The sequence below is a fragment of the Neovison vison genome, chromosome 13 (assembly GCF_020171115.1).
Source record: "Neovison vison isolate M4711 chromosome 13, ASM_NN_V1, whole genome shotgun sequence".
Lineage (NCBI taxonomy): Eukaryota > Metazoa > Chordata > Mammalia > Carnivora > Mustelidae > Neogale > Neogale vison.
In genome coordinates, this window is record NC_058103.1 from 58,945,077 (window position 1) to 58,961,069 (window position 15,993).

A 15,993-nucleotide genomic window follows, 5' to 3' on the forward strand; every position below is an offset into this window, starting at 1 on the left:
ATTCAAAGGAATACATGCATCCCGATGTTTATTTATTTTTATTTTTTAAATGATTTTTATTTATTTGACAGAGAGACAGTGAGCAGAAATGCAAGCAGTGGGAGTGGGAGAGGGGGGAGCAGGCTTCCTGCTGAGTGGGGAGTCTGATGTGGGGCTCAATCCCAGGGCCCTGAGATCAAGCCTGAGCTGAAGGCAGCCGCTTACTGACTGACCCACCCAGGCGCCCTGAATCCCAATGTTTGTAACAGCATTATCAGTAATAGTCTAACCATTGAAAGAGCCCAAATGCCCATCGACTGATGAATGGATAAAGAAGAAGTGATATAAATATATATATACACCCATGGAATATCACTCAACCTTCAAAAAGAATGAAATCTTGCCATTTGCAATGATGTGTGTAGAACTAGAGTGTATTATGCTAAGTGAAATAAGTCAGAGAAAGACAAATACTTCTGATTTCACTCATATGTAGAATTTAAGAAATGGGACATAAGAGCATGGGGGAAAGAGAGGGAGAGACAAACCATAAAGCAGATTTTTTTTTTAAAGTAGGTTCCATCCTAGGGGTTGAACTCATGATCCTGAGATCAAGACCTGAGCTGAAATCAAGGGTCTAATGCTTAACTGACTGAACCACCCAGGCGCCCCTAAAACATTTTCTTAACTATAGATAGTACAAACAGGGTTGCTGGAGGAGAGAGGTGGTCAGGGAATGGGCTAAATGGGTGATGGGCATTAAGAAGGGGCCTGGTTTTGTTTAGCACTGGGTGTTAAATGTAAGTGATGTGTCACTAAATTCTACTCCTGAAAATAATACTACACTGTATAAGTAACTGGGATTTAAACAAAAATCTTAAACAAAACAACAAAAAACGTTAGGTAAATTTTTTTTCATTAGGTAAATTTTTTTTTTTTTTAAAGATTTTATTTATTTGACAGAGAGAAATCACAAGTAGGCAGAGAGGCAGGCAGAGAGAGAGGGGAGAAAGCAGGCTGCCTGCGGAGCAGAGAGCCCGACGCGGGGCTCGATCCCAGAACCCTAGGATCATGACCCGAGCCGAAGGCAGAGGCATTAACCCACTGAGCCACCCAGGTGCCCCCGTTAGGTAAATTTTTTAAGAGAAAGGGGACTCTTTTGTGAGAAATTTCATGGGTTTATATATTTTCAATTTGCACAGAATTTATGAGGTTATTATAGAATATATATTATGTGTGTTTTGGTGCCATTTATGTCATTATGTCTCATCAAAACACCCATCTTTTCAAATTAACTTATCCTGACCATTTTCAATAGTCAGCACTTACTTATTTTTTTATTTATTAGGAGTATGGTTTTAGGGGCCTAGGCAAGTGTAATTGTTTAAGTGAATAAGCCATGAGAAAATAAAGGACTCAGGTTCCTGAGATACAGTCAAAAGTTAACCCTTTTTTTCATAAAGAAAATAACTTTGATTTGGAAAGTTTGGTGTGAAACTATTTGCAAGAATTACAGTGAGAAGGGAATATTGGAAATGCAGAAGACAGATTTTTACCATGTGAATAAACTCTTTAAAACTTGATTCTAAGAGCATAATTTTTAAGTTACAGCTAAATAAGTTTTAACTAGTAAATATGCATGTGCTTACTTGTCAATGTAGTTAAAATATCATCTTTATGTTTCATTTTGAAGCAAGTGAATATCATGGTCATCCAAGCTGGGAAAATACTGATTTGGATAATTTTGTTTTTAGTTCTTTGAGTTTTTTAAATTAAAACTTAAAAAATAACTGAATATTAGTATAACTGTTGTTTAAGTTGTATTAAAAATGATTTCAAAATTACTAGTTCTTACTCTTTTACTCATTCTCATTCTTTTTTTGCCTCTTGCCTGTTTCACTAGACTGAGATACTTAACAGTTGTTAGTCATCTAGAAAATATTAAAAAATTGTTTGTTTGAAACAAATTAAAAATAGAGGAAGAAGGGAGAAGAATTTTGAATATGTTACTGCCTAAATTTTCGTGGGATCACTTCTTACATCTTTGAGTCATGCAAAAGTGGTCTAGCTTTTCAAAAGCGCTTAAGTATTACCAGACTTGGTTAAAGTGAGGCACTTTAGAATTAGGATCAGCTGAAGTATTTCAAAACTCTGTGAAACATTAAACTAACAAACACATATAAGCTGTTGCTGTGTCTACCCAAGATCAATTTGACTGGATTGGATTTATAAAACATGTGAATTTAATAAATTATTGCTATTTTTATACATAATAGCAAATTAGTCCCTTAAAGTAAAATTTTCAGTTACTAACTTTTGATTAGTTTTGGTCATTGTATTAGTATGGAGAGAAAAGAATACATAGAAACTTCAATTATATCATTTTTGTCATTAATAATTGAATTAAAGACCAAATGAGAAAACTTTTAAAAATAATTTTGTTCATTTCCCAGGTTAGTAAATGAGAATTATTTAGGCTGGGAGAAAACTTTTATTTTTTTGTTTTATTTCCATGTTGCTGCCTTTAGAAAATTGAAGAAATAATTTCAAAGTCTGACATAGAGACTTGTGTATCTGTGTGCACATGCACACAAACACATATACTTGTGCCATTTTTTTACTTGTAAAAGTCTTAATGTTTTAAGGAATGTGTTTGGAGATCTGTCTTTACAATTATTTTTGAGGACTTTATTAGATTTGGATATGTTTTTCTGAAAAATAATGCTATACTGAAACTGCTATTAGTGATTTTAAAATGCTCGTTTTCTAGGCAATATTGGAGTTTTCAAGTATTGAAGTAATTTTCTGCATCATTTTAATTTAAGTCTGTATGGTAGCCAGCTGTGATATTGTAACTTTACTAATTCAACAGTATCTCTGTGCTTTCTTCTTGCCTTTAGCTGGGCAGATGCTCAAACTCAAATCCAGAACATTGCTGCATCTTTTGACCAGGAGGCAGCTGCCATTCTTATGGCCCGGCTGGCAATCTATAGAGCAGAAACAGAGGAAGGACCAGATGTGCTCAGATGGCTAGACAGACAGCTCATTCGACTGGTAAGAAGTGAACATAGCGCTTTTCTCAATCTGAATGCTTTTGTTTGTTGTATTTGTTGCTTTTGTTAAGTATCTCTTTCAACATACTTAACAGTTAACTGAAAGAATGTATGGGAGATTCCTATTCAAGTTGCTGAGAAAGGCATAGTACATTTATCTCTTCCAGTAAACTAAAATACGTTTTTTTTTTTCTTAAAACGAAAGAGTGCCACTTAAGTAACCTATTCTTTTTCTTTTTTCGGGGCTAGAATCATATTGTTCCAAATTTAATCCTAAATTATTGAAATGTTTTTTTTCTTAGTGCCTTTTTGGATATTTTTTCTTCATTGCTATGATTTTAGTTTATTTTTACTTAAGAGAAGTTAATTGTGACATAAAAATTGTATACATTAACATACAAAAATATAGGTAAGTCTTGGTTATTTGAATCTATATTAGCAAGTTAGTGTTAGTACAGTTACTGGTAATGCTGATTTACTTGGGTTTTTAATGTAGGAATCCGATACATTTTGACCTAGAATGCTTAAGTTCTAGTCTTTTTTTTTTTTTTAAGATTTATTTATTTATTTGAGAGGGAGAGAGAGAGCACGAGCACATAGAGGGAAAGGGAGAGGGAGAAATAGACTCCTCACTGAGCAGAGAGCCCGATGCAGGGCTCGATGTGGGGCTCGATCCCAGCACGCTGAGATCATGACCTGAGCTGAAGGCAGACACTTAACCAACTGAACCACTCAGACACCCCTCATAATTGTTCTTTTTTTTTTTTTTAATTTAATTTTATTTTTTTAGTTTTTCAAGATTCATTGTTCATGCACCACACTCAGTGCTCCATTTTTACTCAGCAAACTCTGGCCTATTATTTTAGTCAAACACCCTGTTGAGAACTCTCTCTGCTAAGCTATCAGATTTCTCTTTGTTACAGAAGGTTTTGTCCTCTTTGTTTAGATTTTCAGGTAGTTTTTTAAAACATTCTTGAGTGAACTAGTCTTTGTTAGTATAATTAGCCATTTTTGTAGCCATCATCCAGGAATTTTTTTTTCACTTTACCTTCAAGGGGGTTTTTATACTAACTTCTCTGTGATAAAAGCAGTGTTAAAATATCAGCACGTCTTTTTTTTACAAGAAGAGGCGTAAAACCTCTCATAGAGTTAATCACTGATTGAAAACACCCTCCGTACAAATGCCAACTCAGTTCCTCCAAGATGAACCATTGTTTCTAGATAGGAAGATAAAATAGTAAATGTATTTTGACTTATGCTAGTTTAGAACAGCAGAAACATTTTTTTTTTAAGATTTTATTTATTTATTTGACAGAGATCACAAGTAGGCAGAGAGGCAGGCAGAGAGAGAAGGAAGGCAGGCTCCCTGCTAAGCAGAGCCCAATGTGGGGCTCCATCCCAGGACCCTGGAATCATGACCTGAGCCGAAGGCAGAGGCTTTAACCCATTGAGCCACCTGCCAGGCACCCCAGCAGAAACATTTTCTTGAGTTACACTATCATTTAGCGATTTGACATGACATTAGTGAAATCTGTTGACTCATCAACCTGAATAGAGGAGCTTTTATTTTTCAGCTGATTGCATAAACCTCTTCAGTATCATGTGACATGTTATCAATGCATTCACTTATTGTCGTGTTTTAAAATGGAACCTTTTCATTTTCTCAACTGCATCTTTTTTTTTTAAGATTTATTTATTTTGTTTTTTATTTTTAAAAATATTTATTTATTTATTTAATTTATTCCTTTGAGACAGTGCATGAGCAGGGGGAGAGGCAGAGGGAGAGGGAGAAGCAGTAGGACCCTGGGATCATGACCAGAACTGGAGGCAGACACTCAACCATCTGAGCCATCCAGGCACCCCAAGATTTATTTATTTTAGAAAGCGCGTGCTTTTGTGAGTGGAGGGAAGGGCAGAGGGAGAGAGAGTCTTAAAGCAGATTTCCCACTGAGCACCGAGCCCGACATGGGGCTTTGTCTCATGAGTCATGAGATCATGACTTGAGCCAAAACCAAGAGTCAGAAGCTTAACCAGCGGAGCCACCCAGATACCCCACAGATTGCATCTCATCCCAGAGCTATTATAATTTTACATATGGTATTATTAGGTTTTATCACTAGTTCTGTGACTTTTCCTTTTCTGGGTAAGAATTTAGTAATCTGAAGAATCTTGCTTCCTGAACCTTTTCAATGAACGTGACTTTGTTTTAATAAATACTTTATTGTTTTAAGAAGGTATTTGAGGGGCGCCTGGGTGGCTCAGTGGGTTAAAGCCTCTGCCTTCAGCTCAGGTCATGATCCCAGGGTCCTGGGATTGAGCCCTGCATCAGGCTCTCTGCTCAGCCAGGAGCCTGCTCTCTGCCTGCCTCTCTGCCTACTTGTGATCTCTGTCTTTCAAATAAATAAATAAAATCTAAAAAAAAAAAAGAAAAAGAAGGTATTTGAAGTAAGCACCTTTATTTGCCAGATGACTGTGGTTTATAATGAAGTGCTTTTGCTGTTTTGGTAGAACTATTACTGCATTTTTAGGTTATGACACGTGATACAAAACTGAGTAGTACAGCTTGGGTTGTCAGCCCTCATAAAACCCTGTGATGGGGCGCCTGGGTGTCTCATTCGTTAAGCATCTGCCTTTGGCTCTCTGGGATCAAGACCTGCATTGTGCTCCCTGCTCAACAGGACGCCTGCTTCTCCCTCTCCCACTCCGTCTGCTTATGTTCTGTCTCTCTGTCAAATAATAAGTAAAATCTTTAAAAAAACAAAACCCATTAATTAGTAGCTTTCATTGTAAAGATCAACCTTTCTGTGTCCCTTATTGCCTAGGTGTAGTGAAATGACTCCGAAGATTGTGATTCTTAGGAATTCTCTGCAGGCTTATGTTGAATCTTTGTCTTCTATCTCACACCTGAACTTCAAAATTTGCCGTATTGTTTGACATGCTTGTAAAACATAGATGCTATTAATATATAAAACAGAATGGTTTTGTAAAGAACTAAATGAGACACTTACAAAAACTATGAAATTACAAAACCTACAATATAATTCACTTGTACGCATTCTGTAATTTTGTAGCATTAAAACAGGAGCACAAGGCTTCTGAGGATAGAGAATAGATGAATCATGGGATGATGAAAATTTTACTCTTATCTTTTGCCACACCAGTGTAGCTTCTTTGTTCCTATCAGTCAGTTGGCAAATGTATGTAAGAGGAGGTTGGTGGAGGTAATTTGAAGGAGAGGCTGACATTACCAGACTGTTGCCCTGCTTTCTCTGCAAAATAGCTTTCACCAGTTCCTGGTGGCCTCCCTTATATGTCAAAAACTAAGAATGAAGTTCTCCAAATAAACATAGTCCTACTGCATACTGACACATGGGACTGAAAGGTGGTTTAAAGAAATTGCTAACAGGATATCTTGGAAACTGTCTATCACTTTGGCTGGCATCATATGGTATGCAAAGTTCAGAAAACAAATTAAAAAAAAAGTTTCGGGGCACCTGGGTGGCTCAGTTGGTTAAGCCTTCGGCTCAGGTGGTGATCCTGAGATTCTGGGATCAAGCCCCGTGTTGGGCTCCTTGCTTCAGGGGGAGCCTGCTTCTTCTTCTGCCTGCCGCTCCCACTGCTTGTTCTCACACTCTCTCTCTCCCTCTCTCTCTGTCTAATAAATAAATAAAAATTTTTTTTTTTTTTAAGATTTTATTTTATTTATTTGAGAGAGAGAGACAGTGAGAGAGAGCATGAGCGAGGAGAAGGTCAGAGGGAGAAGCAGACTCCCCATGGAGCTGGGAGCCTGATGTGGGACTCGATCCCGGGACTCCAGGATCACGCCCTGAGCCAGAGGCAGTCGTTTAACCAACTGCGCCACCCAGGCGTCCCAATAAATAAAAATTTTTTAAAAAGTTTCTTGTGGAACCCCTAGTGACTGAGGGGCCCTCATCTATGGTAAAAGTGGTGAGAATATGATCTTTACATTCTTTTAATTGATTGAATCAAATTAGCATACAGTTGAAGTAAAGCTCCCAGTGATGACCAGTGAACCTTAGTTACAGAGGCTGTTCTAAGATTCATTTTTTGTACTGATTCCACGTTGCTAAAATTTTAGTTCTAAGAGTGATAACAACATAAATAGAGAAGGGGTTAATAATACCTTTTAGGTACTATACTTCTGTAAGTTTTTTCTGAATGAAAAAAATCTGTGAAATTACACTAACTTCTTTCCTCAGCTTGGCATAGTGAATATAATGTTTTCTTTTTTCTTGATGACTCAGACTAATTTTTGTTAAAAATAAACATCTTTTTTGGGGCACCTGGATGGCTGGCTCAGATCGTAATCTCAGGATCATGAGATCGAGTTTGACATTGTGCTCCGTGCTTGGTGCTTGAGATTGTTTTTCCCTTTCCTTCTGTCACTCCTGCTCATGCTCTATCTCTCTGTAAAATAAATAAATCTTTTTAAAAAGCCAGACATCTTTTTAAAAACTGTTTTGTAGATAATGGGAAAATTATGGCCAGATTGATGCTGTAGCACATTTGCTTCTGACCCTTTTAATCTAAGTCCTTGCTCCCCTTGGGCATAATCATTTAAGATACTGGTATCAACATTTGATCTGTCACCTCCATGCAGAGCCTCTTGTTTGGATCCCTCTTGTGCCCACCTCCATGGATCTGTTCCTTACCTTTCATGGTGTGCCTTATTTGACTCCTGACCTTTTCTATTGAATGACATCCTTTTTACAACTTAAACCTGATATTTGATTTTTTCCCCCCATCTTTGACCTTTGGTTTACCCACTAACCACAAATTGTATTTTCCCTTTAGCTGTGCTGCTAGCTACAGTGGATAAACAGTTCATCTGATTAGACTTGGCTCAGGAAATCGCTGTTAAGACCCCTGGACTTTTCTAGCAAATCCTACCCCTGCCAGGTTTTTTCTTGTTATACCAGTGGGGTCAGGCACTTTAGTTGTGCTCTTTTGTGTGTGTGTGTGTGTGTGTTTAGGGAGAGCGAGTGGGGGTGGGGGAGCAGACAGAGACTCTTAAGCAGGTTCCACAGCCAGCTCAGAGCCTGACACAGAGCTTGATCTCACAACCCTGAAATTATGACCTGAGCCAAATCAAGAGTCAGCCTCTCAACCAACTGAACCATGCAGGCGCCCCTGTTGTGCTGTTTTTAAAGATGACCATATTTGTCATACCAAATTCTTACAGAGGTTAGGCACTCATCATTAGGGCCCTTTTATATGTCTGCCTTTGTGTGTAAATAGTTAACTGAATTAAAGACGGGACTAGATTTCTTATAAGTGTTGTTATTTTCCTCAAGAAAATAATATTATTATTGCTTTTTCTGCCCGAAAAAGCAATATTCTTATTACTTCTAAATAACTCAAGCCATGGATCTTTGATATACCTCCTTTATTCTTAAATCTGTTTTTGTTTGTTTTTTTTCCCATCTGTGTTAGTCTTTTGGTTAGGTTGTTAATAAGGACAATTCCTCATGATTCCAGTAATTAATGCTAGGGCACTTGATAAGTGTTTAAAAATTTTTTTAAGAAGTAACTCAAAGTGGGACGCCTGGGTGGCTGTTAAGTCTCTTAAATGTCTGCCTTCAGCTCAGGTCATGATCCCAGGGTCCTGGGATCAAATCCTGCATCAGGCTCCTTGCTAAGCTGGGAGCCTGCTTCTCCCTCTTCCTGCTACTCCCCCTGCTTGTGCATGCTCTCTCTCTCTCTCTGAGAAATAAATAAATAAAACCTTTAAAAAAAAAGTAACTCAACGATTAGAAATGTATGTTTTTAAGAAGTTTTGCAGATTTTATATTGTTATCTGTGGTAAAGTTTGGGTATATTTATCAAAAAATAGGTTAATACACATTTAACTTTTTTTTTTTTAAAGACTTTATGTGATAGACTACAAGTAGGCTGAGAGGCAGGCAGAGAGAGAGAGGAGGAAGCAGGCTCCCTGCTGAGCAGGGAGCCTGACGTAGGTCTCGATCCCCCAGGACCCTGGGATCAGGACCTGAGCTGAAGGCAGAGGCTTTAACCTACTGAGCCACCCAGGTGCCCCCACATTTAACTTCTGGATGCAGTTTTTTTTTTTTTTTAGAGGGAGCATGGGAGGAGCAGAGGGAGAGAGAGAATTTTAAGCAGCCTCCACACCCTGTGTGGGGCCTGATATAGGACTGGATCACACAACCCTGAGATCATGACATTGAGCCAGTGCTTAACTGACTGACTCACCCAGGTGCCCCTGATACAGAAGGATTTTTTTACAGGAACTATTAAATAAAAATATTAGAAGATTTTATTAAGGGGCACCTGCGTGTCTCAGTTGGTTAAAAGTCCGACTCTTGATTTTGGCTCAGATCAGGATCTCAGAATTGTGGTACTGAGCCCTGTATCGGGCTCCAGAATCAACAGGGAGTCTGCTTCAGATTCTTTCCCTCTTCCTCTGCCCTTGTTCTCTCTCTCTAAAATAAACAAATAAATCTTTTTTTATTATTATTTTTTATTATGTTAGTCACCTACATCATTACTTTTTGATGTAGTGTTCCAAGATTCATAAAAATAAAAAAATCTTTAAAAAAAATAAAAGGTTTTATTACATTAAAATGGAATAAAAAATCTGTGTGGTAGGGGCACCTAGGTGGCTCAGCCGATTAAGTATCTGCCTTTGGTTCAGGTTATGATCCCTAGGGTCCTGGATAGTCTGGTGTCAGGCTCCCTGCCCAGCAAGGGAGTCTGCTTCTCCCTCTAACTCTGTCCTTCTTCCCAGCTTGTACCCTCTCCCTCTTTCTCTCAAATAAATAAAATCTGTGTGGTAAAAAGAGAAAAAAAAATCTGTGTGGTAAAAATACCATTATCAAAATTTAATGCCAACTTGTATGTATTGCTTACATCTTTGATATATTCTTATATGTATAACAGAATGTGGAAATTTTCATATACATATATGTATATGTATGTTTATATGCTCTTACATATCAGTAAGATTTGGGCAAAAAATCAGTAAAGTTCATGAATAAGGAATTAGCCAAAGAAGGAATGCAAGTGACCAGTCAACATATGAAAAAATTACCAATCTTATTTATAATCAGTGTTAGAAAATAGAAGATAATAATTTTTATCTGTTAAACTGGTAAGAATTAGAAAAACACAGTAAAGCTTAAAAGTTGGTTAGTATTCAGGGAAACGGACAGCTTGTAGGTTTGAGGTATGAGCTGTATTGTAAACATCTGTCTAATCTTATATATAGAAGGCAATTTATGACATACAACAGAAGCTTAAAAACTGCCTTTTAGGGGCTCCTGGGTGGCTCAGTGGGTTAAAGCCTCTGCTTTCAGCTCAGGTCCTGATCCCAGGGTCCTGGGATTGAGACCCACGTCGGGCTCTCTGCTCAGCAGGAAGCCTGCTTCCCTTCCTCTCTCTCTCTCTCTGCCTGCCTCTCTGCCTACTTGTGATCTGCAAATAAATAAATAAATCTTTAAAAAAACAAAACAAAACTTCCTTTTACCTAGAAATTCTACCTCTAAGAATTTCTTCTCGAGATAAAACAGGATAAATATAAATGCTAATAATGATTGGATAAGATTGTTATGGTGTATATTTTAATATAGTGGAATCCTAGTCAGCCTTTAAAAATGAAATGATAGATTATATTTAGTGATATGAAAATAAATATTCATATTACAAGCAAAAATGGACATAAGTATCAAATGCATCCCACTCTAAAAATCAGCCTTTTGGACATTCCTAGTTATCCAAGCATAAAAGTCAACAATGTTTTTGTTACCCTTATTAACCATAACATCAGATTTTCCTAACACTTTAACAGAATTCCAGGCACAGTTTAAAATGTATATATTGTAATGCTATCAGTAGTTCTGAATAATGTGTGACTACTGGTTTTGCTCACAGTATCTTTTCAGTGTATTTCATTGTATTTGACATTTTAGATTTCAAGAGTATCTGATACTCAGATCAGCAAATCAGGAGAGCTTTCTGCAATGGAGAAAATGTGTAATCTGCACTGTCCCTTACAGAAGTGTTTACTACGCACATAGAACTGTTGAACTCTTGATATATGGCTAGTGCAATTGGGAGGAACTGGACTTTAATTTCAGTTTATTTAAATTGCTGCATATAGCTGTGGCTATCATATTGTACAGTGGAGATCACTCTCTTAATCTGTAAGTTCGTCAGTGAAATATTACTAGGGGCATTAAAGAAACAATAATCTTATTTCCAGATATCAAGATCTATTTTTGGAGGATTAGCTCTACAACTATAGCTTTTCTTGCACAACAGTGGTTCTGAAATGAACTTCCTCAGAAGCGAAAAATGTGATCAAACCAATTATGCCTTTTTATGTGCTCTATACAGCACAGATGACTACACAAATCATATAGTTGAACATTCCAGGAAGCAAAAGCAGCTGCACTAACTATAGCAGCGAACTCTTTGCTAGTTTTTACTTGTTATTTGTACCCTTGATCATATGTGAGTGCCATGGATATAGACCAATTACATAAGTACTGTAAACTTTTTTTCAGATCAGAGACTGTACAAGAACAAGAAGAGGAAGCTAATGTTTGTTGAGTGCTCAGTGTTAGGCATTGTGCTGAGCAATTTCTCATGGATTGTCTTAGTTATTTAGTTGCCTTTTGTGACATTCTCATGGAGGGCTTTCTTGCTTGCCAGTGTATGTGCTTTCCTTTACTTTATTTCCTTCTAATTTCAGCCTTTGTGTTTTTTCTTTGTTTACCAGCTTACCTTTTCATCTCAGATTTTTTTCCTCAGCTCTTCTTTCTTTTTTGGCATTGTTTCTATTGTACAATTTTATATCATTGACTTGCTTTTGTTATAACTACTATGGTATTTTGATAGTTGTAGCTTCCTGTCAGTAGGCTCTTGTCCTTCATAGGCAGAGTCTTTTTTTTTTTTAAGATTTTATTTATTTATTTGACAGAGAGAGATCACAAGTAGGCAGAGAGGCAGGCAGAGAGAGAGGAGGAAGCAGGCTTCCTGCTGAGCAGAGAGTCCGATGTGGGGCTCGATCCCAGGACCCTGAGATCATGATCTGAGCGGAAGGCAGCGGCTTAACCCACTGAGCCACCCAGGTGCCCCTCATAGGCAGAGTCTTGAGGGCACATATTGAGCTCTTTTGGCCATTATCTAAGATCTCTTTATTTGCTATCAGAGATGCTTAGTTAAAAAAAAAAAATCCAAACATTGAAGATGAGTTGTTACTGCATTGGAGCAATGTTTTGTTTGCTGCTTAAATTCAAATGTATTTCTTTTGGTGTAATCCTTCTCTTGGTAAGTAAATTCCAATTTTATTCCATATCTGCCTTCTAAAGAGTAATAGCTCTTTTAAAAAAAAATATTTTTAATTTATTTATTTGAGAGAGAGAGAGTGCTGGCAGAGGGAGAGGAAGAGGGAGAAACGGACTCCTTGCTGAGCAGGAAGCCCTGAGTAGGGGCTCAGTCCCAGGACCCTGGGATCATGACCTTAGCCGAAGGCAGATGCTTAACTAATTGAGCCACCAAGGTACCCCAAGAGCAATAACTTTTAAAAAATAGAATATTTATAGGTAAGAGAGTTAGTTGTATTCCAGGGAATATATTACTAACACATTTTATTTTATTTTATTTAGTGTCAGAAATTTGGAGAGTATCACAAAGATGATCCAAGTTCCTTCAGATTTTCAGAAACTTTCTCCCTTTATCCACAGGTGAGTAGATAAAAAGTCTGTGTTCTTAGTGTTGACAGTATAGCACTGGGTTTCACTTTCTCTGTTGTATAAGAATATAGGACCTATTGTATTGGGTTATTCTTTTGGTAGTGTTTTAAGTTTTGGGATAGCTAAGAAATTAATATTGTGCTTGTGTAGTCATTGAAAAGCATATAATACGTTTGTGAGGGCCTTCAAAACAGTCATTTATTTGTGGTGAAAGAAATTTACACTGGAATTCTACTCTGGAATAGAATTAGGTGTGAGGTAGATTAGCTTTCTGTCTGATATAAGGGATCTATCTAATTACAGTAGTACCAAAAGGTAGTAACTTGACCAGTTAGTCTTACAGCGTGGTACCATTACCTGAGAACAATTTTATGGGGATATACCAGGTAAATAAAAATGAAGCGGATTTGATTTATCTTACAGAACTTTTTCCACTTCTGTTGTAGACTCTACCTGTCTTATTTTGATAGATATTTTTTGAAAGTCTAGGTTGTTTATATGATAAGGAACAGAGAACATTTATTCAGCTGAGGTCTTGAAGAAAAGAACTTTAGGAGAATAAAGATGACTGCCACAGATCTTACTTTCCAAATGCTTTCAGTCTGAAGGGTGAGATCTGAAATATGTATAACACAGAACAGAAAGGGAGAAATGCTATGAGAGATATACAAAATTTAAAGGAAACTTAAAGGAATCCTTCCAAGTGAATGGTGTGATACATCTTTATAGAAGAGGTGTCATTTTAGCTTAGCCTGGAAGGATGATTATATTGAGATGTGGAAATTCAAATTTTAGCCCATGAATATCTTGCTCAAAGCTTCAACTTTGTTTTCAGAACTACTCTCATTTTTTATTGATCTGTAGTGTAGAAACTTCATGTTTATACAGGGAGATGTCCCTAAACCTCTGGTTGCAGTTTTGGAAAACTAGGAAAGGGCAGAGTCTCTTTGTCTTAAGGCAGGCAAAACCCTGTCTCAGGCCTCTCATATTAGTAGCAGAAGCTAATAGGAAAGAGAATGTGGGCATTAGCCTCAGTATTTGATTGAATGCCGAACTGTTTCTTTTCTTTCTCTTCTTTCCCAACTTCAAGCCTTCTTTTTAGGCTTTTTTTTTTTTTTTTAAAGATTTTATTTATTTATTTGACAGAGAGAAATCACAAGTAGACTGAGAGGCAGGCAGAGAGAGAGGGAGGGAAGCAGGCTCCCTGCTGAGCAGAGAGCCCGATGCGGGACTCGATCCCAGGACCCTGAGATCATGACCTGAGCCGAAGGCAGTGGCTTAACCCACTGAGCCACCCAGGTGCCCCTCTTTTTAGGCTTTTGATAGTTGATAGATCTCCTGAGAGATCTGGGCCTCTTATTTTTTCCCCTCTGTTGGAAATCATAGAGGACCCAGAAATAATTTTTTTCTTTGGGTCTTCAAAGCCTAATGCTCTTCTAAAAGGTAACATAAACTAAATTTAGAAAAGGTTTTTATTTCTGAAATATCTACCCCAGATTTACCAATTACACATTGCTTTGAAACAGAAATGGCTGAAGTGGTAAGGGTTGAGAGAGCCTCTCAGTGAATTCTGATCACTGAACAGAAAAGGAGTGAAAGTGTCACTAAGTAGCACTGGGAGAGACCTGTCGAATGAGTCCCAAGCAGTGGCATCATGTTGGCACTTGAGCCCTAAGGGCAGAGGAAAGTGGAGAGAAGTAACTGAAAGACAAGTAAGAGTTCTTTGGAGAGCTGATTCTATTGATTATATCTGAGACCCTTTGATTGTATCAAAGCACAATTTTGCTGTCCTTTATTCAGGCCAGACTCTTCCCCATTTTGATCTCTTTCATATGAGGAGTGGGTGGAAGGAAGGTGAAAGGAGAAAGAAGTAATGAGACAAGTCTAAAGAATGTTTCTTAGGAATGAGGAAGAACTTAAATGTTAAGAAACAAGTGGGTGTATTTAAGTCCTTTTTTTTTTCCCCCTCCCCCAAATCATTGCAGGCCCTTCCCAGTGCAACTTTTGGGAGCTCTCAAAAAGTAGAAAATCTGTTAATCTATTTTTATATTCTCTTGGAGTCTTTTGATGGTGGTAAGGAATAGTAATAAAGAAGTTCAGAGATGTGTCCAGAGAGATGGGGGATAAAGACAATGCTGATAAAGCACCATGTACTATCAGCCTCTGAATAACTTAGACCTGAGCAAGGAGTTTTTTGTTCCTAGTCATGTCCTTTTGAGTCATCTCTTTTCCTTTAATTTTTTATTGTTATATTTTCAAGTAACTTATAAAGATCATGAATAAGATTCTTAAGAATACTATTTAGAATGTCCTTATTGTAACTTGTTTTGTCTTAATAGTTCTAATCAAATGCTTTTGTAATAGTAAACTCCTATTGCAGTAAAATCAGTAAAACTATCTCACATGTTTTTTTCTTGTAGTTTATGTTTCATTTAAGAAGATCTCCTTTCTTACAAGTTTTTAACAATAGTCCTGATGAGAGTTCATATTATCGTCACCATTTTATGCGTCAAGATTTGACCCAGTCTCTAATTATGATTCAGCCTATTCTGTATGCATATTCTTTTAGTGGACCCCCAGAGGTAAGAGAGACAGAAAACAAAAATTGGTTTCATTAATGTGATGTGTGTGATTAAAAAGTGAAAACAACTAAGTTTTTTTTGGAATATAGTTACTAAATACAGGAATTTAGTTTAAGAAGTTAGGTTATTCATATATTCACTTAAAAATATTTGAGTGCTTACTATATGTACGTTGCACTAGGAAATTATTTTAAAAATATAAAAAGTGGGGTGGGAGAGATTTTTAAGATAAATTTGTATAATTTCATTGATGATTATGAAACGAATCATTTTTATGATTTTTATGGTTTTATGATTATTCTTATGTCTTTAATGATATAATGGTAATGATGATTCTAGGACCTGTAGCTTATTCCAGAGTATGGTGTCTAATAATTGGGACATTCTATCCAAAGAAAATCTCTTGCTTACATATCATTTCATTCTCCTGTAGCTTTTTTTGAACATAGATACAGTTGATTATAAAGATGTATATTTAGAAAGGTAATAATAAAGTCATAGTTTTAGATTTCTTAGCAAACTGTTCCACTTACTTTAACCAATTGTTAAATAAACAGTTTTTCTATTTTAAGTTAAAATTGTCTGTTTTACCACTTTTAAGTATGCAGTGACTGTATTTAAAAATATTTAAGAATGGTCAGCATA

At 36.8% G+C, this 15,993-nt stretch overlaps 1 protein-coding gene across 2 annotated transcripts in view; it reads left to right on the plus strand.

The window, feature by feature from the left end:
* The window catches only part of SEC23A (SEC23 homolog A, COPII coat complex component), a 66,784-nt gene that overhangs the window by 31,912 nt on the left and 18,879 nt on the right, over positions 1–15,993 (plus strand). For both annotated transcript variants that reach the window (XM_044231615.1, XM_044231614.1), the window contains exons 14-16: positions 2,880–3,033; positions 12,680–12,757; positions 15,187–15,348. In XM_044231615.1, coding sequence (XP_044087550.1) covers positions 2,880–3,033; positions 12,680–12,757; positions 15,187–15,348 — 394 coding nt within the window. The remainder of the gene's footprint in view (positions 1–2,879; positions 3,034–12,679; positions 12,758–15,186; positions 15,349–15,993) is intronic.